A 26,836-nucleotide genomic window follows, 5' to 3' on the forward strand; every position below is an offset into this window, starting at 1 on the left:
AAGGATAACGAACTACTGAGATCGGGTTTTAACACCAGAACTACAGTGAGAGCACAGGAAAATTATATTAAAACATTCTACAAAAGCAAGTTCAATGAGCTGCACACCTCAGTGCCAACTAGTTCATAGTTTGTTATTTTCAGTACTACCACACTCGTGGCCAAAATAAATTCACAGGAGGTACTGCCAAAACTTCGTGATCCACCTTAAAGAAAGCAAAACTCGTATCCTTTGACATGCGTGAAATGTTTAAAAGGGAAAACGGGCTCCAAATGTCATCAGTGGTGTATAAACAAACAGCAGGGTTAAACCCAGGGCCCGGGGTTTAATGCTGGGAACACTCACCGCTGACACTCCCCAGCGTGCAGGATTAAATCTTCATTATTCTTAGCACTGATGGTCAACTCATGCTCTGTGGAATTGAAGACATCAAGGAGTAGATGGCACTGCCTGGTGCTGTTCAGATCGGGGGGGAAAAAAAAGAACAGCACAAATTCAATAATACAGCACTGAGTTATTACATGTCTATCAGAATTCATATTTATAAACAAATATAAATATAGATTTTTTAAAAAGACACACATTTCCATACAGGTTTTATATCCTACTCTGATTTTAAGAATATCTTACTGTTTTATCTTAAAAATTCTTTTTTTTAATAATTGGATTCTTTTTTTTTTTTTTTAATAAGACTAAACAGAAGTGTACATCCTAAAGAGAACTTCCATGACAATTATGACCTGCAAAATATCAAGCCCCACAGCATTGATCAACTCTCTAGATACATATATATTTTCTCACTCTGGAGCTTTCAGATTCACTTCAGTGGAAAAAGCCACAGAATGTTTCAGTTCTTCGAGCATTCACATCCAAAAAGTCTTATTATTTTAAATCACCTTGGCATCACATGTTTAAGAAACAAATTTATGAGCAAAAATTTAAACTGCAAGGTGCAATTCCATTTACTACAATAACTGGCTTGTCCAAAGACCAAAGCAAGCAACAATTAGAGCATTTAACCACCAGAACAACCACTCTTGACAGAGAGAGGACAACTCTCTCCCCTCTGTAAGACAGGCAAACACAGGTACCTCTCACAGAAAACCTTTTATTTGTCAGCTACTATCCTTCAAATCCAAACTTCCCCAGAAGCATTTGGTATAAATATACCAACTTCATTTCTGGTAACCTTAGAAAATAAGACTAACAAAGTTACAGGGTGGAAATGTTACTGCAAAGGTTTATTCTAATAAACATTTTAATTCCAAGTGATATAATTTATAATAATTAATGTTCTTATTAATTGAATTAATATTAATTATCATTGTTAATGTGCTCATTTATTTGACGGTTAATAACATTAAATTACATTTTAATATTCTTTAATTAATATTTAATTCTAATTATTATTCTACACAAATTATTCTAATTTATAACTTTTTCCTCCCTGTGAAACTAAGCAGAAAGGGCAGCACTGAGCGATTCTAATACAGTAAACATGGAAAACAATCACAACATTATCAGAAGTAGATACCAAAATGCCAGATACAATGATACAGTTTCAATTATGCCTCATCAGTCCACTCTGAAATTCAAAGCTTCCTAAGAAGCTACTGAACAACCCACAAATATCCCCAAAAGGGAAGAAAGAGGAGTGTGGTGGTGAGGCGAGAGTTGTCAGAGCCACCCTTCAAACAATCTGATGTTCAAGCTCCAGTCATCTGTCTGGGGCAACCAAGACAATTCATCCCATTGCACAATAATTTACAGCTGGACTGAAGTGTCCATTCCACAGGCAATAAAACTCAGGAGGTGTCCAAGAGTTTTAGTGGACTGTTCTTCCACTTTGGAAAGAGGTTCTCTGGTTTAGGACACGACTCTCTTCCGAAAATCAAGAGATCCCCTTTTCACATTCTTTGCGTAAAGCCCCGCTGACCACTGCAGGTGGAGAAGAACGCAGGAGGGTTGGTTGAGGGCCTGAAGCAAAGATGTCAGAACTCAAGAATTTAGAACAAATAAGGAGTCATGGCTCTTGTTAGAAACTCCCTCCCCGAACAACCCACGAGGAAGAAATAACTGGAAGGGCAGGGCTCGAGTCAGCAGCAATCCTGTTAGTGGAAAGGAGTGGAAAAGAAAGGGGGAATAAAGGTTTTATCTCGTCACTGGGAGAGTGGGACGAGACCTGCAAAGTCACAGACAACCTCTGCCCCTCCAGGAGATACAAGGTCATGATCTCAAAGAGACTTCTAGTGTAGGTCATGTTTACAAAATTAAATATGGAAAGAATTTGTTATTTATGCCACAGCAAACCCAAACAACTGTCTGGGAAAAAAACAAAACAAAACAAAACAAAAAAAAAAAAAAAAAAAAAAAACACACAACAAAAAAACATTCAAGCCTCCTGCAATAGCTCTTGGCAGCAGTACCAAAGTTTTGCCAATAAAACAATTCATGCCACAAAGGACCTACACAAGCTGCCCTTCAGGACTAAACACCAACACCTATATTAAAAAATTCCCAAATATGAACCCTTGGAAATTATTCATCATTATGACATTTATTTCCTCCCTCTTCAAACACTACACAAAATAGACGTGTAGGAGAAATAATTCTTTCCTTGTCAATTTTAAGTTAATTCTCCAGGGAAATCTTTCAGTAAAAAAAGTAAAAATTGGAAGTTACAGAATTATTACAGTACTTTGAAAACTTGGAGGAATAAGAAATTAGTATGAAGACATTGAAGGTAACATTAAGAGTGTAAAAAAGGCAGCATTAGGTCTTCACAGTAAATACAGGACAGTATCCAAGAGACTATTGGAGCACTGAAAACCAAACAAAATTAAAGGTTATAAAAATATTTGAATTAAAACAGCAAGCTTCAAATACTGGAAACTGCATCCAAGTAAGCACCAAGAAAGCATAAGCTCTGGAAAATTAGAGGTAACATCAAACTAAAGTTAAAAGGAAAAAAAAAAAAGAAACACTCAAATTGTTAAAGAGTAATTTGCTTAAGATCTGAAAACTCGAATTTTTTAATTTTATTTTTAACATGCTACAATCAGTAGGACTGGGTAGACCTGATGCTGAGTTAGGAAAGTTCCAGGAAGACAAAGTATTAACAAGAAAGCCAAATAATTCATATCAATTTTCCCTACAAGGGAACTTCCAGAAGGCCATTTGTTCCTTTGTGAGACAGGAATTGAAGAACCCATCTCAGTGTCAGTAAATGAGATTTGAGAGGCAAATCACATTCATGCAAGTGTGATAAAGGAACCCCAAGGAGACTTTGCTGAACTCCCACATTTAAGTCCAGCCATCAATCTGTTGCTTAAAAGAGGCAGAGAATTTCCAACATCCTATTGTTTTAAGGATTTTAAGGCAATTGAGTAAATCTCAAACCATTAGTGCTGACCTCAACACTAAATAAATTATGTTTTTATTCAAAGTGTGTGAGCTTCAAAAAAAAAACAGAAAAAGAAACGAAAAAAAAGACAAAACACTCAAAATAATAACTGGATCTAAAGTTGATTAAATTATAAACCATAACGGCCTACTGACCTTTTTGGCTGAGAAATACCAGGCATAAGCCACCGACTTCTGGAACTGGGAAAGACACACAACATACCACACAATTCCTCCTCCCTCTTCCAAACTATCCACCACCATACCATAGTTCAAACTAACTATTTAGTTGGTTGGGGAGGGTAGTTTTGAGCCCTCTAAGTCTAGTTAAGTCACCCCTGGGAAAGCAGAGAACTCCAACATTTCACACAAATGTGAAGGGTCACCCGTGGCTTCCCAGTTCCTTGTAGAGGTTTGGGGTCATTTTAGCTCCTTTTTACAGTTTGGGCTGAACACACCTGAAGTCAGTCTGTGTTTGGGTGGGTTGGTTTTGTGGTTTATCATGGTATCATGAATAAACACATATTAAACTATCATCTGGTTTTATCCCTTAAACTTATGGGATCAGAAGCATTTCAGAGAAAAATATGAATTAGTATAGAGTTTCCTGTTTCTGTAAAACCCGAATAATCCACTCTTCATGGACTGATCTGGAAGATGCAGGACAAAAATACACCATGGTACCATGCAAACCTCATCTCCCATATACCCACCTTCCCATCACCTCCTCATGCACCCTCCAAACTTTCTCACTCACCCAGTTAAAGTGATCTCATAAATTATATTTTATATTTCCCTATGAAATGAAATATAAAACTATTCAGAAAAATAAAGCAGACACCAAAACCACAACATCTCTCCTTTCTGAACAGAATTCTACACAAATTATTGCATTATGCTAGAAGTCCAAATTAAATGAAGGTGAATTAAAGCACCAGTGGGACCACAAAGACAACAGGATAAAGAACAAAAGTTCTTGGAAGGGTTTTACTCTTCTTTCCATCTACCATGTCAACTGCTAATGAAAAGGAAATATAAGGCTGGGTCAAACAAGCAGAGCCTAAAGGGAAGAACACTAAAAAATCACAGCATCCAAACATTTTCCATTTCTATGATCTTCCTTATTAGTTCATGATGTTTGATTGTGAGAAATCTTTCATAAGTTTCATGTTCAAGATTTCCTTACACAAGTGACACAAAACTCTACAGAGCAGAAAGTTGTGCAGGTAAAAACTGCAGTTACAAGTAACATAATTTGAACATCTCAGAATAACATGCAGATTTAAGCCAATAATGATATCAAACAATAATATTTAGGAAATCTTATTGGTTTTATCAAGAAGTGAATTAACAGTGTCTTAAATATCTACTGTATAAATGAATTTCTGTCTACTGCAGAATTCAGGATACAACGCAAACAAAAGTCAGCGACACACTGAACTGTGCTGTGTTTTTAAAATCTCACAATGCCACTTATGGTTCCAAAACCAGTCACAAAACTGGGGCCATGGGAACCTCAGGCAAGTGACAGTTACCCTGTGATCTAGAAATTTCTTTCAGGGGTATTGAGATTCCTCCAAGTGACAGTGATATTCTTCAGTGACATTTAACACAGCACTAAACCCCAGTGCAGCTGCTCCAGCAAACAATCTCACTGCAGGTCTGTCTCCAGCTTAGCTTTGAAGACACTTTGAGAAAGAAGTCCTCGGGTGGGTTGGCAAGTTCTCTGCATCCTGACTCCTCTCATTTCCCCATCAACTGAAATCATGGAGTATTTTCACATTCACGCTTTTTTTTTTTCTTTTTGCTTCTCTTCTGTTGTCTCTGAACATCCCTTCTCAAAACAGGACATCAGGAAGGGAAGAGCAGCTTTGGCACTGATGGCAGGCAGTGCTGTGCCTCTGACAACCCTATTCTCCCAGATCCACTGACAAACACAAAGAGCAACACAGAAGAATAGCGTCTTTGTTGGTGCTCTTGCGTCTTCAATAAGGGTCTCTCTAATTTAATTTTCATTAAACTATCTAAAAATGAAGTTTTCAAGACTAACTTTAGATGATTAAGTCAAATTATCCATCTTACTGGCAAAAGGTCTTTTCGCATATTCCAAGAAGTGTCCTCATCTGACTTCTCTCCCAGTTGCAAACCTTTTCAATTACGCTAAATATTCCCAGCACATCTATAAATATTTGCAGATTTATGTTCTCACATCTTCCTGTGCCAAACCATACATATTTAACATTTTGATCTCAAAAATCAATTCTCTCAATCTCTAAGCTCCTTTCTGCTGCCCTTCCATGAACCCACTGCAATGTTACACCACCAGCAGAGGTCGAGGTTACCAGGATGATTTAACTGCTGGGTGTAACCTCCCACGTGTGAGGAGTCTATACTGAACTCAATAATGTGTGTATAAAAAAGGAATATATTTTAGAATGACATCCAGTCCTGAGAACATTGAAGTATATTTATTAAATCCACTGCTTGACAGATTTTTCTAATGATTTATCAGTATATTGCACAGGAGTCTTGTTTGTTTTACTGAGCTGAATTTGCCCAGTTCCCATTCTTACTTGCTTTATTATTATTATTTTTTTTAATTAATAAAACAGTGAATGTAGTACTAATTATTTTATCCATGTAGCAATATCTGATCACTTAGTCTTCCTCCACACTAAACAGATTGTTCTTAAAGCACTCAAACAAAAAAGCTGATGCACAATATTTTTTCCTGGCATTTTTCCATGCAACAAGGAGGGACATTCAGTGCCCACCAAAACTGGCAGATAACACCTTTGAGAGAAACAACAGATATATTTTGTGTATCACACAAAAAATGTGCATCACTCCTCCAGTGACAGTCTGGGATCATCAGATCTCTTGGTAACTGCACTGTTTTGAGGCCTGGAATCACACCAGTAGGTTTGGGGCCAAATCAATTAACATGGCTTGGCCAATTACAGGAGACAGTTAATACAATTTTACTTTATAGATTTATCTCTGATTTACGACAAACAAAGGCTTTAACAAGCAGATCCCTGAAGCCCTTCAAGACTTCATTGAGCTGTGGGACAGAACTCTGAACATGAACTCATTATCTCTTATACCTTATTTGAAGGGTTGCCTCAAAAACCCGTATTTCTGATGATGCCTCGTGGGACAATCACCCCTGCAAGGAGGAAAGAGCAGAACCAAGGAATGTGAGTCCCATGGCCAGAGGGACATCATTTCCCAGCACGAGGCTGTTCTGCCAGCCCCTTGGGATGGAGGCAGCTGAACGAGCACAGGTTGATACACTCAAGCAGATAAATAAAGAAACACCAATTAAGCTTGGAAGGCTTTTACATAAACCATAATCTTCATGCTACAATGGGGGGAAAAGTGTTTTCACTAACACTTTTCCTGGTTTTTTTTTTTTTTTTCATTATAGGCCTAAGGGAGGAATCAATGCTCAAAGTTCTTTTAGTTTGCTTCGACTTTTTGAGCCCAGGAGCTAGCAAGCAAGCAAATGTTTCTTCTTTCTGTGGAGCTAAAAACGTAAAATAAAAATGGCAAAAATGAAAAAGAAAGGGAAAAAATTTAATGCAGATAATGAAAGAAATGATAACTTTCATTCTGAAATGATGACTGAGGAGCTAAATTATAAAATACAATTTCTTGTAATGACTAAACAAACATAGCCCAGCACCTCAGACAGGATTTAAGCAACAAAGTCTCAGCTGTAAATCAAAAGGGAATCAGATTTCAGTTTTTAACAGAGCAAGTAAAAAAATTTACTTAGAATTTGCTGTCATTGAGTGTCAGATATTGGAAGAGATGACCAACAGTCACAAGCAAACTTTGCTTTATTTAATGATAACAGTTATCCTTAGCAGATTGGGAGGTGACATGTTTCTGCTATTTTTCTCTCTAAACTATAATGCCACATGACTTCTTCTGATGGAGAATCTACACTGGAATGAACAAGACTAAAGGAATGGTGTTACAGATCACTAAAGATAATAACATGGAACAAGCAGCAGGAGATAAGAAGAACTTAAAACCATTCATGACTTAGCAAACAAAACACATCTAATGTAATAAAAAAAATAAAAATCAATAGCTTTTTGACAGGTCTGGCAAGAAAACATTTCTGAGAGAAGTATAAATACTGCAGGATCTTTCTCCAACTCAGTAAAGCTTTTCAGGCAGCCTTAAAAGCAGTCACATCTTTAACTCCATCTCCAATCAGCAAATCACTGACAGTTTCCACCGCCTTTAATGCTGATCAGTTGATGAACAGGCAAAGAATGAAGTGAACACACACAATGTGAGCTGAAGCACTTGGCTGGATTGGAGCCACTATATATAGCAGCAGCTGCCACAGGACGTGTGGAACTGCTCCCTGCTGAACACAGAAACTCTCCCTTTGAATTAGCACCTCCATCTGTTTTTAAAGATCTCAGGATTAAACGCTTTGCTCGCATCGTAAATTCCCGGGAACAGACTGACAGGGCAGGGGTAGGATCTGTCCTACACAAAACACAGCTGGGGAAGCCGAGCACAAAAGGGCAACTTCCCAACAAGAGGGAGTCAAATAAAGGCAAATAAAGTGTTGGATCTGAAGCTTTTGTGGAAGGTTTGCAGTTTCACACCCAAGGTAACCCGTGACTATGTGGAGGTAATTGCAGTGAACCAAAGAGCAGTAGCACTGTCCATTAAAAATACACATAATGAGAGTAGAAAGCACATTTTGACGCTGAATGGAGGGGACTGTGCATTCAAAAAACAAATGCAAACTGATTATTTTAAACCTGTGTAATGACTCTTCTTCACAACTATTAAAAACAGATGCTGTGGTACTTCCAGGTTGTTAAAGATCACTTATTGAACTCGACAACCTTACAAAGGCCTAAGAATGTGCCACTGCAGGGAGGAAACTCTGAACATCATTAAGAGGGGTCCTGGAATTTAGCAAACACTTGTTCCAGATACCATGTTCTGACTTTGAAGGCAGCATTAAATTTGCTTTACTAGAGTAGTTCCTAAAAGAATAAAACAATGCCTCTTACGTTACACTTTCAAGCAGTAAAATGCTGGCCAAACTTTCTTACCAATAAAGTGATATGGGTTTAGGTTTTTTTTTTAATAAGAAACAGAGACAATCTAGTCATTAAAAAAATCTTATTTGTCTCATTTTAAAACATTTTTTACAAAAACTATTTCAGTGTTTCATCATCTTTGTCTAACCCTAAATTCCCTTGCTGTTTGCAAAGGTCATTATTTGCTGAGTATCTGCTGTGAAATACAGAACCTGACCCCTCTTGGCAGTGCCAGGATTTAAAATTCCATTCCTTTGTCAGTCATCTTTCCTTCAGCAAGACCAAGAGTTTCTTCAAACATATGCTTCAGCATAAGTCACATTTTATCACTCTTCTTGCTCCAGACTTTCTCCAACTTGTCCACTCTTCTTCATGTTCAAGCCCCAAAGTTTCCTTGAGGCTTTACTTCTGTTCACAGGAACAAAGAAACACTTTGTGTTTTGCAGGCTCTGTAGCTGTCCATCCATCCTTGGACATTTTTGCCATGGTATGATACCGGTGACTCACTTCTTGCCTTTGAAAATTTAATATTCTCCCTGACATTCCCTTCTTGCCTATTTTTGAATTTCTGAAGTCTGTCATGAAAAGGTTCTAGGCCCAGAAGGAGTCTGTTGGATCAAGTAAGTTCTCTCTCAGCTATCATTATCAGCGTTGCAGTACACAATTGCACTGAAACAATCTCAGAATTTAAATCAAACAAAATTCTTGCTCCCACTATGCACAGAGGTTGGGGTTTTTTTAACAATAATCCCGCTAATTATTAAAACTGACTGCACTCAGCGGCTGATGCATTTTAGGCAAACATTTTTGTGATCGTGGCATTTGACCACCATCACGTGTTGCCACGACTTTTAAAACTCACTATGACATGTGAAACTGCTCTGTGACTTTCAAGAGAAAGCAAATACCAGAGACATCACAATTTATTTCTCACATTCAAACACAACCATTTACACGTGAATTTTGGGTAAGATTCTGCTATACAAACACAAAAGCCCTAACGCACAACACACCACAACTGCCAAGAAAGAAGTCATAAAATTTTACAGTAAACATGAGATATCCTGACTCTGCTAAAATGCTTGAACCTCAGAAGTTACTGAATGCACGTGAATTGCTTTAATCATAGTCTGCATTTAAAGGAGGTTAAACTCCTAAAGGAGGAGTCTTGAAAACTTGTTCACTTAATTCTTTACCTACATGTTTGCTGATGATTCTGAAAGTTTCCAGCATGGTCTTTAAGTTATAGCCAATATAACAGAGCCAATGAGTCAAATATTCAAGAGCCAAGGCCAGGCTTACCTTGTTGCTGGCAGGGTGCTGACACGGGTGAAGAACACGGACGGCTCTACTTCCACATGAAGGCCCAGTGAGAGGTTCCTGTAATACCCTTCCACGTGTCCTGGTCCACCAGAGTACTTAAAGTTCAAAATGGCTTCCAGTGTCTGGAGAAATAAAAGTAAATTACTTGCTAGCTATTTTTCACCACTGTGCATTTCACAGGTTCAATTAAATTAGACCACAGGAGCGATTTGCAAATTTGCTTTCCCAACCCATCCGTTCTGTTATCTCTGGGAAAAAAACACAATCTAACAAATAACTGCAGCTTAGGCAAACAGTTGCTTTTTTTTGCCTAATCCTTTTAAAAACTCAAGAGTACAGCACAAAGTCAGCTGGAGTTCCCTTTATATAATTCCTCTCCATACCACATTTAACATCGAGAAAACAAAGAGTTTAGGGTTTATTAAATGCCATGCTCCTTCTTACCCTGGAAAAATAGTCACCACTTCATTACCTGCATAATCAAATGGAAAAGCTTCAAAGTTTTGGGGCACATAAGGATTATACAAAGCTAAAAGCATCTGGTGTCTCAACAAGTCCCTCCAAACATGTGCTCATCACCATTAACCAACAGATTAGAACAACACTGTTGTTGTCGAGATCACTTTCCCTCCCTTTGTGTTCATTTGATAGGGAATGGCTGGACTGCAAATATTGAAAATGAAAATGATTCTCTAGCACTCATTGCTCTCAGCACACTGAGGCTTTACTTCTGTGAGGAAATCTTGGGTTTCCTCGATGAACAGCCCATGGGAAGCTTCCAATACCACTCCACATGTTATCAGCAGTGTTCAAGATCAGAACGAGCCTCTAATCCACCCAAAGAGGTTATACATGATGATACCTCTTCTTTCATTATGTTCCTGAAATACAATCTGCTGGATGCAAGTGAGGATTTGGGAAGTCTCACTGGGTTGTTCTTTTTCTCAGTTTTGATTCTGGTCTTCAGGCAGCTGCTGCTGCTGCCACATCTCAGAGAGAGGACAGAGGTAGTGCCAGCCCTCCACCCTAACAGGGACATGACTTATTATGCTGGAGCCTGTGTCTGTAAGGACAGATATTTCCTTCAAAACATCTATAAACAACACAAATCTCCTCTCTGATTGGCTTTTAGCACATTTATTTATTAAAAAAAAAAAACAACCCAAACCTCACACCAACAACTTATCAATCCTCAGACAAGTAAAAGTACCCTCCCTTCCTACAGAAGATTTACAAAACAATTTATGAAACCTGTTAGTTTTTTTCCGTAAGCTCTAAGGAACAATCTAAGGGTTTTCTAACTTATAAAAAAACCTTTATGTTTGATACCCATTCTGTTTCTGAGTCTGGCTGAGGGAAAAGAAACACAGCTAGAATCAGTTCCTTAAATTACCACAACACAGTAATTTAAAGAATACCAAACCCAAAGGTTTGACATTTTGCTGCATGTTCTCCTATCTCCAGCCTGCTTTTAAGTGGGCTAACTCCAATTCCTAATTTGGTTTCATTAAAATTCATGAGAGTCACCTTACAATACAAATAAAAACCTTCACTGGGCACGCCGGACATCCTCGTCCAGTGTGTTTATGTCAATTCCTAATTGCAGTTAATGAACTCAAGTTTATGTTATGTCAGGAGAGCTAATCATTATTAAACACAAAAATAAAAAAAGCACAAACCCAATCAGAACGTACTTCATCCTAATTAAGCAGCTGGACCAGTTAATACAAATCAGAGCCAGGCTCCATAAGTACAGGGATCTGACACTGCTTACGTGGCAATGGGAGGATGGGCTGCAATTCCAACTGGGGAATTGTGAAGGTTCTCTGCATGTTCTGCATTATTGCTGTAACACTCACAATATCCTGCTTGGAAAAGCTACTGTGCTATGGATCTGGGGTCCATTCTCCACAGCACCGCAGCACAAAGCTTCCTTATTAGGCCCAGACCCACATAATTACAGGTAAATGCATCATAAATGTTAGTTTGAAAGGTCACAGATTCAAAACTCTTAACACCCTATGCCATGTGAAAGACTTAAAAAACAAAAACAAAAACAAAAAAAAAGCTGAAAAATAGAACCATTATGTGCCATTAACGAGCAGGAGGGTTTAAGGGCACCATCATCATCTTGGTCCCTGTTGTAGTGAGGAATTTCTGACACAAATCCTGCTGATGATGCTGAGTGTCCCCCGCACCCCAAGCCAAAGAACAGGAAAAAGAAAACCTAATGGTCTCCTATTAATCTGACAGCAGCAGGACATCCCTTTCCACCTAAAACGTGAGGTCTAACTGGGGACATTTAACACTGAGGCACTGGAGATTCTGAATATCTCTGAGAACTGCAGAACACCCAAATCCATATTCTTTCCCTGGCCATGGTAATTTGCAGCAGTCTACAAACATGCCCACAAAGATAATGCATCAGGACTGGAGATGGATGTGTTGAGGGAGCATGACTGAAGGAATAATTTTTTCAGAAGCCTTCAGGTGATTAGGGAGAGTTTTATTGCTTAGGATTTATATAATATATGAACAGAATGTTAAAAAAAACCACAACCAAATTCAATCTCCTTTAAAGCCCCCTACGCACATGTACCTCAGAAAGAACTCCACATAGAATATGAAAGATTGATTTTCTATCTGTATGATAGCAAATTAAAAAAAAAAAATTCCTACACTTTCATAAACCTATAAAGCTCCAGTTTAAAATATTTTACCACTCTCTCCCACAGCACCTGCAGAGAAGAGCCCAAGTGCTACAGCCCCCAATTTAAATAATGTTGTATCCTCAGTCCTTGGCAAATCGACACAAATCCCAGTCTGAGCTGCAGATTCTCCTCATCTTTACAAACACCAATGGAATTTATCAGATTTCTCCAAACTGCATCCCTCTGCAGACTGAAAACGAGATGAGGGGGTGTCACTACCAACATCATTTTGCCTGTGGATGATCCATACAAAAGAAAAGGAAGGAAGAATGGAGCACACTGGACTGTCAGGGCAGGCAGGCAGGAAAAGAAGCCTATTGATAGCTGAACACATCTGGAATTCAGAAAACCTGTGGAAAGGTGTGGGGGGGAGATTCTTGTTTCTAAGCTGAGGTCCACTCTGGAAATTCAACAGTAAAAATATGGATACATTCTTTACTATTTACTATGATGGCTTTGGCTTGATAAACTTCTAACTATTTCACTGATCCTTCCTTCTCTTGATGACAAAAAGGAAAATAGAAGTGTTTCTGCAGGTAAGTTCCAGGTGACTCTTATCCAACAGCACCCGACACCAATAACATCCACATCAAATATTTTACAGATAAACTGTAAAAAATTACTGGTTTGGTTTCCCATGCTTTTTTCCCCTCAGACTGTTTTCTGCACTGAGCTGGTACCAGCTTTTTTTTTCTCTCTCCAGTTTGTTCACGGAAATCCTGTAACTCAAGAATATAAGAACCCACCTGCAGAGATTCAGTCAATTAAATCCTCTATGTAAACAAAAATAAACATTCGAGAGAAGAACATAAAACATCAGCTTAATTTAATATTAGCAACTCTCACAATTAGACTTCTTTTAAGAAAACATCCTTCAAGATATGACAAGCTTTAAAAGACTCATTTTCTTTTTAGAAACCTTTAAAAAACTGTTGCACAGCAACGTTAGAAATAATCAACAAAGAAGTGATCAGCGATGAGAACAATATACACAATGCATGAATTAGTAGTCAAATTTATAGTGACATACTGTAAATGGCTAAACAATCAAGAGATGTTCATATACTTTCCTCCTCTTTGTTGTAAAACACTTTTATGAATCTAAATTTTTGGTTTTGTAAACTTCACAAACTTGGAAACAGTTCAGGTCAGAAGCTCCTGGGTTTAATTCTCATATCACCTATTTTGCTTGGTAGATGTGTTTCTTTATTCTTGGTTTCTTTATTCCTGAACAATTTCACTGGCAATAACTCTGAGTTTATCCCTGTATCTTGCTACTGGAAGAATGAGAGGATTCTGTTATCATGATATTATTTTTTTCTTGCAGTGTCCCATCCCCACAAGTCCTGCTTTCTGTGTTTCAGACAGCAAGGCAAGATTTTGCCCTCAATTTTTTTCCAAACTGTGACATTATTTTTTGAAATATTTGCAATCAGTGTTTTCCATAACCAAATGAACAAATCATACTTTGTAAGAAAGGCTCACATACATTACATTGCCTTTTCAGGTCCTTTCTAAATTCCCTTAGCATAGTAAAAGTGACACTAAGTAGATCTCAGCATTTAATACAAGAAGAAATGTCAATACTTGGCTAGAGGCAATTTGCTCCCGAGAAACTGCAGATGCTGATTTCAGTAACAGCAAAGAAATACCAGACTGTACCATTGCAGACTCCTCCTTTAGATATAACACTTGAAACCAAAAAACTAAGGGAGAAAAATCAGCACGAAGACCAGATTAAAGGTATATAAATTCAGAATATGATCTTTCCATTTTAGTTTCTGAATGGCTTCCAGAATACTACTCTTGCTAACGAGTATGATTTCTCATAGGATTAGGGCTTGAAATTTGGAAAAGAATTTATTCCAGGTGTGTAATATTCCAATACAACTTCCTTTGGAAAAAAAGAATACATATATACACACGTATTACTTGCCCAACAGTAAACATTATTTATTCCCAAATCCCATCCTGATCTGCTTCTCACCCAAATTCTCACTGGCAGCACCCTCTCCATGCATTCATGAGTGTTCAGCCACTCTTTCTGATTTCAGCCCCTTTTCTCACTTGATGCCTTTTGTTTCCTGGTTTGTTTGGGTGTTGTTGGTTTTTTTTTTTTATGAACGGACCATAAACCCCAATTTTGTTAAATTGTCTGTGCCTCCCTCCTCTCCTCCCCTTCTCTGACCATTCCATACTCGACTCTGATGGGCAATCAGTGATATTCATCTGTAATAAAGAGAAATAAAAATACACCACTTCATCAGTTCCATCTCACAAAAGGCACCAGAGGATCTGCCTCTACCAAACTGATTTCTCAGTTTCTCCTGTTGTGTGGCCCACTTAAAATCCTTAAAGAGCTCCGAGTATTGTGTAAATAAATCATGGGTCAGGAATTTCAGCTGCCCAACTGCAACCAATTAAATTACCTGGCAGGAACAAGGAGAGAGAGAGTTTCTCAAATTAACCCCACTCCTTCCAGCAGCAAAGGAAACCCTGGCAATGCCCAACCTACCAGAGATGGCCCATCAAAAACGTGCATTACTGGAGCAAACCCAAAAAGGTCGTTTTGAAGCCAAGCCCGTGGGATGTGCCGCTCCAGCAACACGGTTCACATGGAAATACAGTGCATGGAACACAGCTGGATGGGTTTTCTTGAAGAGAAAGACCTAAACACGAGCAATGGGAGGGAAATGGAGATGCCTACAGAGCTGAAACCAAGGAAGATGGGACTCAAGCACATCAAGCTTCCACTCCATGTAGCAATTTGTGAATATATAAAGTCTGTGTCTATATTTAAATTTGGTCTCAAAATTTAGTCCTGGCATCTGGAAATGCACATACCTCAGCCTGTACATCCATTTGGCTCCCAGAATTAACAGAGATTAGCACTTTCTTGAGCTTTTCATATGTAATGATCTAACAAAAGACAAATACTTGTGATTTTTGCTTCTTCCTCCCATCACTGAGCCTACAGCCCATGAACCCACAGGGTAATCTGACAAAGCGTAAAGTCCGTGTAAAAATCAGGCTTAAAGGATAAATTTGTGTAAAAAACAATGAGGCTTAGCAGCAGTGTTGGGAGAAGAGGTGCCTTTATGCCACTGGCTGAATACCCTCCTGCCCACTTGTTCTCAGGAGGATAAAAGGGAGAAGAAAACACTCCCACACCACTGAAGAGGAAAAGCAGAGAAACTGCTGAGTAGCTCCAAATTCTGTAATTCTCTTTGGGAGGACAAAAATCTCCAATTTAATAGGAAAAAAAAAAAACAACCTCCAACTAAATGTCAGTAGCATCGTGTCTTTCTTACTCCCTAAGGAAGGAACAGCATTATTGAAATCTGAACGTTCTGACAACATTCTCCATGGTTTCTGAGATACACATAATTCTGAGCATTGACTCTTTGGACCAGACTCTCACTGCAAAACTCAGTCCTTAAGGGCTTGGACTTTGTTGATACCTTCAAACTTCTTCCATGCAGGAATTCACATCATTCCTTTGCACTCGGACCTTCCTTTACTTGAAATACCAGCACTGAAAGGGCATTTAGGAGGAAAAAGCGTAGAATGTCAGCTGTGGTAAGGACAGCATCAAGCCTTTACCTCACAAGGTTTAACTCAAGATCAGCATTATTCCAAAACTGAAAAGAAAGACTGGTATCTTCAATGCCTGGCACAATCTTGGGCTGCCGAGGAGAGGCCCACGTTAAGGAATGAAGATTAGAAGTGGAACACACGGACAAACGTAGATGACGTTTTCTGCCCGTAGAAAACACCACATCAGGGTTGATAAAAAAAGGAAATTGTATCAAAACCTGAATTTTTACATGAAAATAATTGGTGGAATGAGTGTGCAGTGATATCATAGAATCATAGATTCATTAAGGTTGGAAAAGATCTCCAAGATCATCAAGTCCAACCACACAAATTTGCAGAAAGGAATCTGTTCATTGCACTCTCTCTCACTGGAGAATATTAGCCCTTTCACCAATAGCTAACCTGTCTGATTTTCTGATAAACAAAATATCCTTTAGGTTTTCTGTATTTTTATAAATGATACAACAAGTCTCCTTCCTTTTTTTAGTTAAAATATAAATTCTCTGTTTTTAAGGAGACATTAAACAGCCAAGAAAGAGCAGGGATCAGAATGCCAATCATGAAGCAAATCTAAATCTACTGGAATACTTAACTGATCAAAGCAGAATTCCTAATTTTCCCCCAAACAGGAAGAAGGGACTCTCCCTGTAGATACTGTTCCTTAGAACACCAAATAGTGCAGTAATTGATAGCAAGAGCCCTGATACATGCATTAGAGAAAGGATATGCATATGTAATGAACTTGTAGTGCATATGTAATCATCCTCCAGGACTGAGCTGCACCACACACTCTCCATGCTCATTTTTCTCCTCTGTATTCCATTAAAAATATACATGGCAACTACAAAAGCCATGATAAAATTCTTACCAACTGATGAAGCAATGAAATAAATTGTGCCTTTGCAGCAAGTCAGACCTTTTCATGCACAGATACAAAGAAAGCCCACACCGTTATTCCTGTTAAGCTTCTCTACTGGTCTAACACAAAATTAAGTATAGTTTTCAGCACATGTGTTAATCAGGTGAATTTACACACCAGCCAAGAAGGTGCCTGTTGTGTTGCTGCTCTGGTGCAGTTGTTACTCAAGTACCCCCACTGCTCGCACACTGACTTCCAGCAGCAATTTTTGCAGCACACCAGTGTTTTATCGAGCTCATCCATCCACATTTCTGTCTAGTTAAACCCTGAACAATGAAAGTGCTGCATCCCCTTGTAAAAATAGCACAATGGCAACGACAAGTAGCTGAAGCTAAATATAGCTCCTGCAGGCATATGCTGGGAATTAAATAGTACATTTTACCCCTCCCCAATCCTAAATCAGTAAGCTTCTACAAGGAATCTCTAGTGAATACACACAGGAGCTCAATAAATCCCCCTTAAGCTTACAAGGCATATTCTGAATCTGTGCTGGCTAAAAATAGCCATGTTTATAATGAGAATGGAGATGTGAGCAGAATAACATTAAGTTTAAAGGCAGGCACGGTGTAGTCATTCCACACTAAAAAAACAGGGTGAAGCAAAGGTCATTCTGACAAACAGATACACAGGCTGACAGATGAAATATAATATACAACAATCTTGTATTGAAGAGCATTCATCTCTCACTGAACTCTGCAATTCCTAATTGCCATTGCAGCCACACGTTCACAAGTGATTTTGTGTGCATTTTTTAGCTGGAAGTTGTTACTTGCAAAAGCCCGGAGTGTACAGCATTATTCTCCTGGACAGTATTCCCTCCTAGAGTTTAAATACCCTCTGGAAATATTCAGGAAATATAACAGATAATTCTTTTTGTAGTATTAATCACAGAATTCTGCCTTCTTTAATTAAAGGCAAATTGCCTCCAGGGCCCTGCTATAGCAGCCAGATGCCCAAGGGGCTGATGCACATCCTTAAGTGCCTCAGAGGTTGTGCCTCCACCAGCCTGGATCCCAGCACTGCTGGCCACAGCAATCACAGCATCTCCTTGGCACAGACACAGACGAGAAATTAAAAACCATTTAAACACAAGTAACACACATGTGGAACATCCCCATGAAAAGTTTTCAGCCTGCGGACACTGAACTGCAGAATCTGTCACAAAAACATGTGTGGGGAAATTGGGAAGCCCTGCAGGCTGTTTTGGGAGGACTTGAAGGAATGGAGGGGTAAGTCACCACATGTGGTCCTCAGTAATTTCTCTGATTCTGAAATCAGAGAATCACAGAATGGTTTGGGTTGGAAGGGACCTTCAAGATCATCTCGGTCCAACCCCCCTGCCATGGGCAGGGACATCTTCCACTACACCAGGTTGTTCAGAGCCCCATCCAACCTGGCCTTGAACATTTCCAGGGATGGGGCAGCCACAGCCTCTCTGGGCAACCTGTGCCAGGGGGCCTCAACATCCTCTGGGTAAAGAACTTCTTCCTAATATCTAATCTAAACCTACTCTCACTTGGAAGCCATCCCCCCCTGTCCTTGTAAACAGTCCCTCTCCACCTTTCCTGCAGGCTCTCTTCAGGTACTGGAAGGCCACAATTAGGTCACCCCAAAGCCTCCTCTCTTCCAGGCAAAAGAATCCCAATCTCTCAGCCTTTCCTCATAGGAGAGGTGCTCCAGCCCTCTAATCACCATCGTGGCCTCCTCTGGACTCACTGCAAGAGGCTGATCTCCTTCTGGGGCTGACAACCCCAGGGCTGGAGGCAGCACTGCAGGTGGGGTCTCACCAGGGCAGAGTAGAGGGGGGCAGAACCCCCTCCCTCAACCTGCTGCCCACATTGCTTTGGATAAATCCTGCCCTGGCTCTGAAGCAGGAAAGTACAAATAGAGAGTAAATGCAGGGTTAGACGCTGATGAACAAATCACACACATTCACACATCCTTCAAAGGGGAAATTTCTCTGTATTGAGATCAACAAAGCCTGGTTCTCCCAGCAATGGCCAAGAACACTCTAGCTGCTGTAAAGGGGCATCACTGAATGTATTTCCTCACTGAAACTTGTGCATTGCACCCTGTAGGCAGAGTCCCCATGAGTGAAGACACACACCTGTCAAAGGTGGATAAAACCAACTTGTGGGCATAATGGTTCAAAGAACATGTATGCAGCATAAACACCCCACTTGTCACGAAACCATAAATGAAATAACATATAAAACCAGCCACAACCCAGACAGAACATCAGGAAAAAACACAAACAAGTGCTGAAGAAGTGACTGATCAATCAGAAGAAGCACTGATAACCAATCAATCATCCAGAAGTAGTTCATCTCTCACTTCTGAGAGAGAGCTTTTCTTCACTGCTATCCACCACACCTGGCTGCTGCAGACTCAGCAGACAAGCATTACCTTTCAGCACATACTCTGAGTTAGGCAAATGAGAATTTCAGAAAGCTGTATGACACTGTTAAGGTCTGCAAGTGTCAGGGTGAGTTTTCTCTTCCGCCCTTCCCACCAAAGCATCACCATCAAGCCTGACTCGGCTCATATGAAGCAGCCTCAAGTTCCTGGGTAACACAGTGAAGTTATTCAGTTTTGGGTTTTCATGCCAAACAGTTCCCCACTGTTTCACACTTCCCCAACACAGCCTATTCCCTTCTCTGTGCCTTTTACTTCTACCAAGTCCTTTATGAGAAAAGGGGCTAAGACTGCACCACAAGTAAGGTAAGGACAGAGGAAACTTTCTGTTTTGTTCTCCATTCCTTCACTTGCCAATATTCTGTTCTTAATATTCTACTTGCCTTTTGCATTGCTACTAAAAATTAAATTACCAGCTTCGTAGAACATCTCATGCCTCCAGGATCTGCACCCTGCATGGCAATGGGGTGCTAATTCAGAGCCCATCACTGTGCTTTTGGAATTGAGACTCCCTTTTCTTCAGGTGCATTACTTTTACAATGCACATGTGGATCACTGCTGATCTTCACCTCAATTTTTAACAACCTACCTCTGTTGCAGGATAAGCTGGTAATCCCCAAGAGCAGGTTTTCGTGTGTGCTACCCTTGATAAACTTTGACACATTCCTAATCAGCAGAATACCCAGATCCTTTATGAGCATGCACAGGCACAACACAACCCCGACGGATTAGGCTGGGGACCACCCTTCAGTGAGTAAATGGGCCATTTATCCTGCCTTGAACCAGCTCCTGACTCAGGAACAGGACCTTCACTTTTATCTCACAGCATATTTGTGCCTCCCAAAGACTTCGGAAGGAATCAAGGGGCAAATATCACTGATACTCCGTTTGTTCATGAGCTCAGAACGTGCCTCAAAGATCTCTGACAAATTTGCTTACCAGGACACTGCCCCCCATAAAAACCATTTCAACACTTTCCCAGCACATGTACCTTGCCATTAATTCTGCAGCTACACCTCTGGTTTTATTATGCTTACCAATAGTAAGTGAAAAGTAATTGTATTAACTACTCTGCTTCCTCAGTGGCAATATAAAACTTGACCTTTCAAAGTTACAAACTTCTAAACCAGCAGAGAATATGAAGATAATATTCCAGACAAAAAAAGAACAGGCACATGCACCCCCCTATGGGCATATGGCTTGGCACAGGTCCAAAACCACCACCATTACCCAAGGAAGAAAAATCTGGAGTTTCTATTTTACAACACGTGGATCCATCCCTTACAAATGGTTCCATGAAGATCTCAAAACCGTTCACTGCTCGAAACAGTCTCCTGAGGAACCCAGCTCCCTTCACTGTGTGCACGCTTTTTATTCATAATATTACTGTACTGTGGAGGAAAATGATACTCACACCCTCAAAAGATGCCCTCTGCAATAGCTGCAGTACCTTAAAAAGAAACAATGCACCCAGCAAATCGGAACAAAATCATCCATAACACAGAAAAGATCCCTGAAACCAAGTGACCAGATTTTTACAGGAGAGCTCCTTGGTATTCATGGGTTAAAGAATCCCCATTTTTTCAGGAATTCCTGGGATTAGAAGGGATAAGCCCAATTAGTGAATTTTCTAAAGTAGGAGCAAGCGAAGAAAGGGGTTTTTAAAAAGGAATGCTTGAACAACTTAATCAATAGATCTGTTTATTCAGCACAGACATTAAAATATAAATATGGGAGACTGAGCACTTCAGATTTTTCAGCTGCTCCCCGGTTTGGAAATAACGACTCCAGTAGCACAATAATTTTCAAAATCAGTGAAGTTACTGAGCTAAATTTATCACTGATTTAATGAGCTTAATATGGAACGAGTATTGCAAATTCCTACTCCTTAACATGAGGATAAAAACTAACTGCGATAAAACTGTAGTGAAAGTAGTTTTCAGGAACTAACGCTTCAGAAATTAAATCTGCCCTATAGGTCAGATAGAAATGGGGTCCTGCAGCTGCAGAACAGCAACACTTTCCATCCTAATGTATCTTCTCTCTTTCCCTGGGCAGGGTATTTGAAAGCCTATATGTCAAGGCAACCAAACAGTCCCTCACATGATTAAAACCGCTACTATTGCCACTACTCACACATCTGTATTCTTCACATAGATCAATTATGTTCTAAAAATAGCAGATCATCCTACAAAGATAACATTTTTTTTAAAAAAAAAGGCTTAATGTATGTTGTTGCTCCTGGTTTTTTCCCCTCCAACAAACTACATTCCCAAAAGTCAGCTGGGAGGTCTTTACCTTTAGGTCCAGGAACTCACCATTAACAACAGAATTAATCAGCAGGTTGAGAGATCTTTCCCTGAGAGAAACGTGACAAATCTCATTCCAAAATCTATGTTGTAAAGCCACCTAAAATCATCATTGGCTCATAAATAAGGAGAATTCTCCTCTTTCTAACAGAAGGAACAGAAAGACTTCTTGCTGTGTAAATAGGACATAGTCTCCGACTCCTTCCTCTTTTCTCCAAGACACTCAAGAACATTAAACATATTCCTTCATCCTCCACCAACCACTTACACAGAAATAAAATTTCAGGAAAAAAAACTCTCTCATGTGACCACTTTGCTCTCAAGGGGTCCCCAGCGGTGAACTGACCCAAACAAAAGCTAAAACTCAAAATATTTCTACAAAATGTGTATGTACACATCTTACAGACAAACACAAACACATAAATACTCAAAGAGAGCCTGGAGGATGCTCGCAGTCAGATGGATTAGTTTTATGTAGCCCATCAAGTCAAGGAGTTTGACTTGATGATCCTTATAGGTCCCTTACACCTTCAGATATTCTACAATTTGATGAAATATGATAGATAGATAGATAGATAGATAGATAGATAGATAGATAGATAGATAGATAGATAGATAGATAGATAGATTACTCCTGGTACACAATCTGTAAACCACTATTTTTATTTTATAAGTGCTGCTAACTTGATTTCCAACCTAAGTGGTTAGCACGCACTTAAAAGGATTACAAATGCTTATTTAAAAAACACACTGAGTCAGCTCAGAGAACTTCATAAATATGCAGCAGGAAACTCCCAAACAGTGACTCATAACTTCAGAGGTTTAAAACAGACACATAATCACGAATTTTCCAACTGTTACTCATACTCAATTAAATCCTAAGCCAAAACCATCCTGCTCCTGTGAATTCCCCTTGACCAGCCGTGAAGCTCTACAGAAATAAGGGCACTATGGGGAAAAATACAACCAAAATCAGAAAACGAGGATGAGTCCTGACTCTCATAATAGCTCATGTGGTGCAGTGGGTTGACCCTGGCTGGACAGCAGGTACCACTACAGCCATTCTCTCACTCCCCTCTGCAACTGGACAGAGGGGAGAAAAAAACAGCAACATAAACTGGATGATGATTCTTTCCCTTACAACTGATGCAAGCATGGATTTTGTCTTCACCTCACTTATGAATGAGTGAATGACTGACTGAGGAAAACAAACAACTTTGACAACTTTTTTTTTACCTAGAAAGCAGAAAAATGAGACATGGATGATCTGATGCAAGGATCTCTAAGTTTCTTCTCCACAGAACTCTACCCAAGTCCAACTCTTGAAAGTCGCAGCTCAACAATCCTGGCACACTCCTGGTCAGACAATGCACTGACATCCTCTGCTAGCTGTTCTTACAGAATTCTGATAATAAGAGTACATCTTTAATGGGCTACTCCACTAAATATCACCATAATAATGCTTCTATTCCATCTTGAAATGTATCTTTTTAAGTTTTAACAGTATTAAAAACATGTTCATTACTGAAAACATATTGATTTCTGTACAGTTAACAAGACCATCTTATAAACTCATTTTCTCAAATCCTAGTAAAACACTGGCTTTGGTTAGAAACCATTTCACCAACTGATTTCATTTTATATCTACAATGTAAAAAAACACAGAAATGCTAAAACTTCCCAGTTATTGCAGCAACACCAGCTAAAAGGCAGGAATAACTTTTGGTATGATCCCATTCAATTATACAATAGTCAATGGACAAAAGAAATACAAAATCCTATTCTTAGAATGTTTGTATGGAATATTAAGTTTTCAGACGAAAAAAGAGAGGGGGAGAAAAGGCAATTAAAAGAATTATGATGAAATGTTAGTTTTATTTTTTTAACACAAAGGTAGTCAACCTGAATGATGAGGCTTTGTTTCATCTAAGACCACTTTTTTTTCTCTTTAGTTTGTTTGGGGGATTTTGGTGGGGTTGTTTTTGTTTGTTTGTTTGTTTGTTTGTTTTAAGACAAGAGTAACTACATGAAAATTAGATTTGGTTATTCAAAGCATCAAAATACGTAATGCCAGCCATTCAGAATTCCTCCTCTGTCCACTCCACTTTTTTATAAAGCTAAATGATTAAAATCAGGTGATGATTCAATTTCCTATTTCCTAAACAATGTGTTCCCTTGCCATTCCCAGACTCACTCCTTTCAGCTGCTGCCCAGGATGAATTCTGAGCACTGGGTATGACATACCTGTGTTCTCTCAGGCTGAAGATTTACTGAGCACAGTCAGGAACTGAAACATTTCAAACTCAGGAACAGTTTGGCAATAAATTTGCATGACACTCTCTTTAATGGAAGAGAAATAGTATCCAAAAACTTGCTTTCAAAGTCAAGCAACAATGAAGCATAAATAGTTGACTCGTGCATCTACATGACAAGTGTCACACCCTGCTTTAAAAAGATAATAAGACTATAAAGAATCAAGTTGTTCTTGTCCATCTCTAACATTTTAATTTTATCACACCAAATGGTAAACAATCTGTTTGGCAACTTATGCTCTATTTTTACCAGGTAACAGGAGGGTGACTTTTTCCCATTGAAACAGAGGCACATGAGAAATCAGTTTAAATATATAAACGTCGCAGCTTTAATATAGGAAAAGTGTAAATTACTCCCAAGGTCTCTGCTTGAGGGCTGATTTGTAATTGTTTGCCTAAGGCAACCTATCTGCATTCAACCCGTATCAGAGGAAAAAATAACCTAAATGGATTTAAAAAAGGAAATTGACTTTTCCAAATCACATAAGAGTCCTGAAAAAATACAAGTTATTAGACTTACATGTAATATTTCAAGTATTTCATAATACACTTGTGCCAAGGTAACTGCAGTAGGCACAAAATGTTAAGGAGAAAACATCCAAGTTTAAAATACCACAGGATAAAACAAACCACAGCATTAGGATGGGACCTGAAGTCAACCAAAACTCTGAGACAGAATTATCTAGACTCATCTCTCCTAAAATCCTCTCTAACCATCCATTAGAAGTTACAATTTTCTGAGAACTGGTACCATTTAAAAACAAAAAAAAAACTGAACAGAATTAATTAATCCATTAATTTAATCCCAATGCGGTGTTTCATTATTGCCAGCATAGCCAAATGCCAGAACAGGTTGCCCAAAGAGCTTGTGAAGTGTCCATTCTTGGGGACGCTCACATTCTGACTGAACATGGCTGTGAGGAACCTGCTCCACCTGACCATGCTTTGAGCAGGAATGTTGGACCAGACCATCTCCAGAGACCCCTTCCAGCAGAAACGATACTGGGACACTAAACTGAAGGTGCACTCCATGCACTGCGAGACCCGCAACTCCCTCACGTCAGATCAGAGACAGCCAAAAATAAAATCCCCCATCCCTCCTCAAAAGCACCAGTACCACAGCCACCCTACCCTTAGACCCCTCTGCTTCACTTCAAAAATCTGCAGGGTTTTGCCACGTTACTTACTAATGTGAGCCCATTCCATCACCAGAGAGGGATGATGATCCTATTCTTGCTATTCCCATGGGTTCCCCGGCAGCTGAAATCGAGGCTTTCCAGTGGCAGAGCTCCCATCCTTTCAGCCACTCCTTTCTTCCCTTTCTCACTCCTCACTCGCAAAACTTTCCCTCTTGAGCCTTCTGATCTGCATCCCCAGAGGGGAAAAAACAAAACCTCTTTCTCTCTCCAGAAGGTTCGGAACGCTCACTGTGCGTCAGCCAGGACAAAGCAAGCAAGGACTTTGGTGCCACCTTCTCTGCCACCCAGAGAAAGCCTTGGCAAGAACACAGCCCACAGCTACTCCCACCTGAGCACACTGCAGTTGGGTTGGGTACCCCAGGTGAATGAATGCACGATTTTAAGTATTATAATCAACATTACCACCTTCAAAAGTGCTGCGGACAACAGTCTGCGCCATTCCAAGTATATCCTCAATTAATAAAAATAAATCATTCATGCCCTCGGGCACTGAAACACAGCTTTTGTGCTGGACTGATGGAATCCTTGTCCATCATCACCTTGTGCTTCTCTGCACTTTCTCAGTGTGCTCCACTAAAGCACAGGTTCAAGCAGAACTCCCCAGTCTTTGTAGCAGCCCCAGACTGCAGGTCAGGCTTCAGCCATTTGCTTCACTGACCTCTAATGTCTTAAGGGAAATACACAAAAAATAATATTTTTTTTAAGTTTATTTCTTAATTTTGCTCTAGTTTAATTCTTTCCAACTAAATGAGCTAAAGGAAGAGATCCAAGGGTAGGACAAGAGAGTGTTCATGGAAGATTATATAAAAACATGGTACAGCTACACACATTCAATGAGCTTCTCCTTTTAATACTTCAAATCCTATAGACAGAAAAAAATTACAAGGAAAAATGATAAGACAACTCTTAGAAATTTAAATAAAAATGGGGTTGCTTTTGACATATATAAACTCCACCTTTTCCATTTTACAGGCTTGCCAGTTGTCTTGAATTTTGTCACAGGAGGCTCCCAGTTTTGATAGACCTGACATGTGCCCTGTCAAACAAATTTGCAAGATATTGTAAAACGTGTAGAGGGAAGCATCTCTCTACTGTGGTGTGGGGATGACAGCTTTATGAGTGACGTCAAGAAAAAATGTTGTCCTACAGAGCAAATAAACAGCAAGTTATTATACACTGCTCATCCACTGCCCACATCACTCAGCTGTTTCAGGTCTTGCTCTCCCTTTTTCCAGCTTCAAATTTAATTCTTTCACTTTTTCATAGGTTAGTTAAAGGTCAACACAACATACAACTTAAGCTTGGTAACTGTAAAGAGAATAATTAGAGGGTTTAGCCATTTTCTGTATAATGCAGATTTTCATAGAAACACCCAAATGTCCTATGAGTGGCTGCATGTTTTCACTGGTTCTCTTAAAACTATAACACCATGTTATATGTACTCTCACATTTTGAAGTGTTTCTTTGAAATGTCTGATGCTATAATCAACACATGAACAAACAAACATAAATCAAGAATAAATCCCAGTTTGCAGTAACGCTTCTAATACAAACCTACACCTTAAAAA

General features: G+C 39.3%; 1 protein-coding gene across 1 annotated transcript in view; it reads right to left on the reverse strand.

Moving 5' to 3' along the window:
* The window catches only part of TRAPPC9 (trafficking protein particle complex 9), a 444,311-nt gene that overhangs the window by 293,536 nt on the left and 123,939 nt on the right, over positions 1-26,836 (reverse strand). Inside the window, exons 17-18 of the mRNA XM_027892205.1 lie at positions 9,786-9,928; positions 346-456 (exon numbers count right to left, since the gene is read on the reverse strand). Coding sequence (XP_027748006.1) covers positions 346-456; positions 9,786-9,928 — 254 coding nt within the window. The remainder of the gene's footprint in view (positions 1-345; positions 457-9,785; positions 9,929-26,836) is intronic.

Source organism: Empidonax traillii, unplaced genomic scaffold (genome assembly GCF_003031625.1).
Source record: "Empidonax traillii isolate 1590-97213 ecotype Southwest subspecies unplaced genomic scaffold, ASM303162v1 scaffold342:size1861417, whole genome shotgun sequence".
NCBI classification, from domain to species: domain Eukaryota; kingdom Metazoa; phylum Chordata; class Aves; order Passeriformes; family Tyrannidae; genus Empidonax; species Empidonax traillii.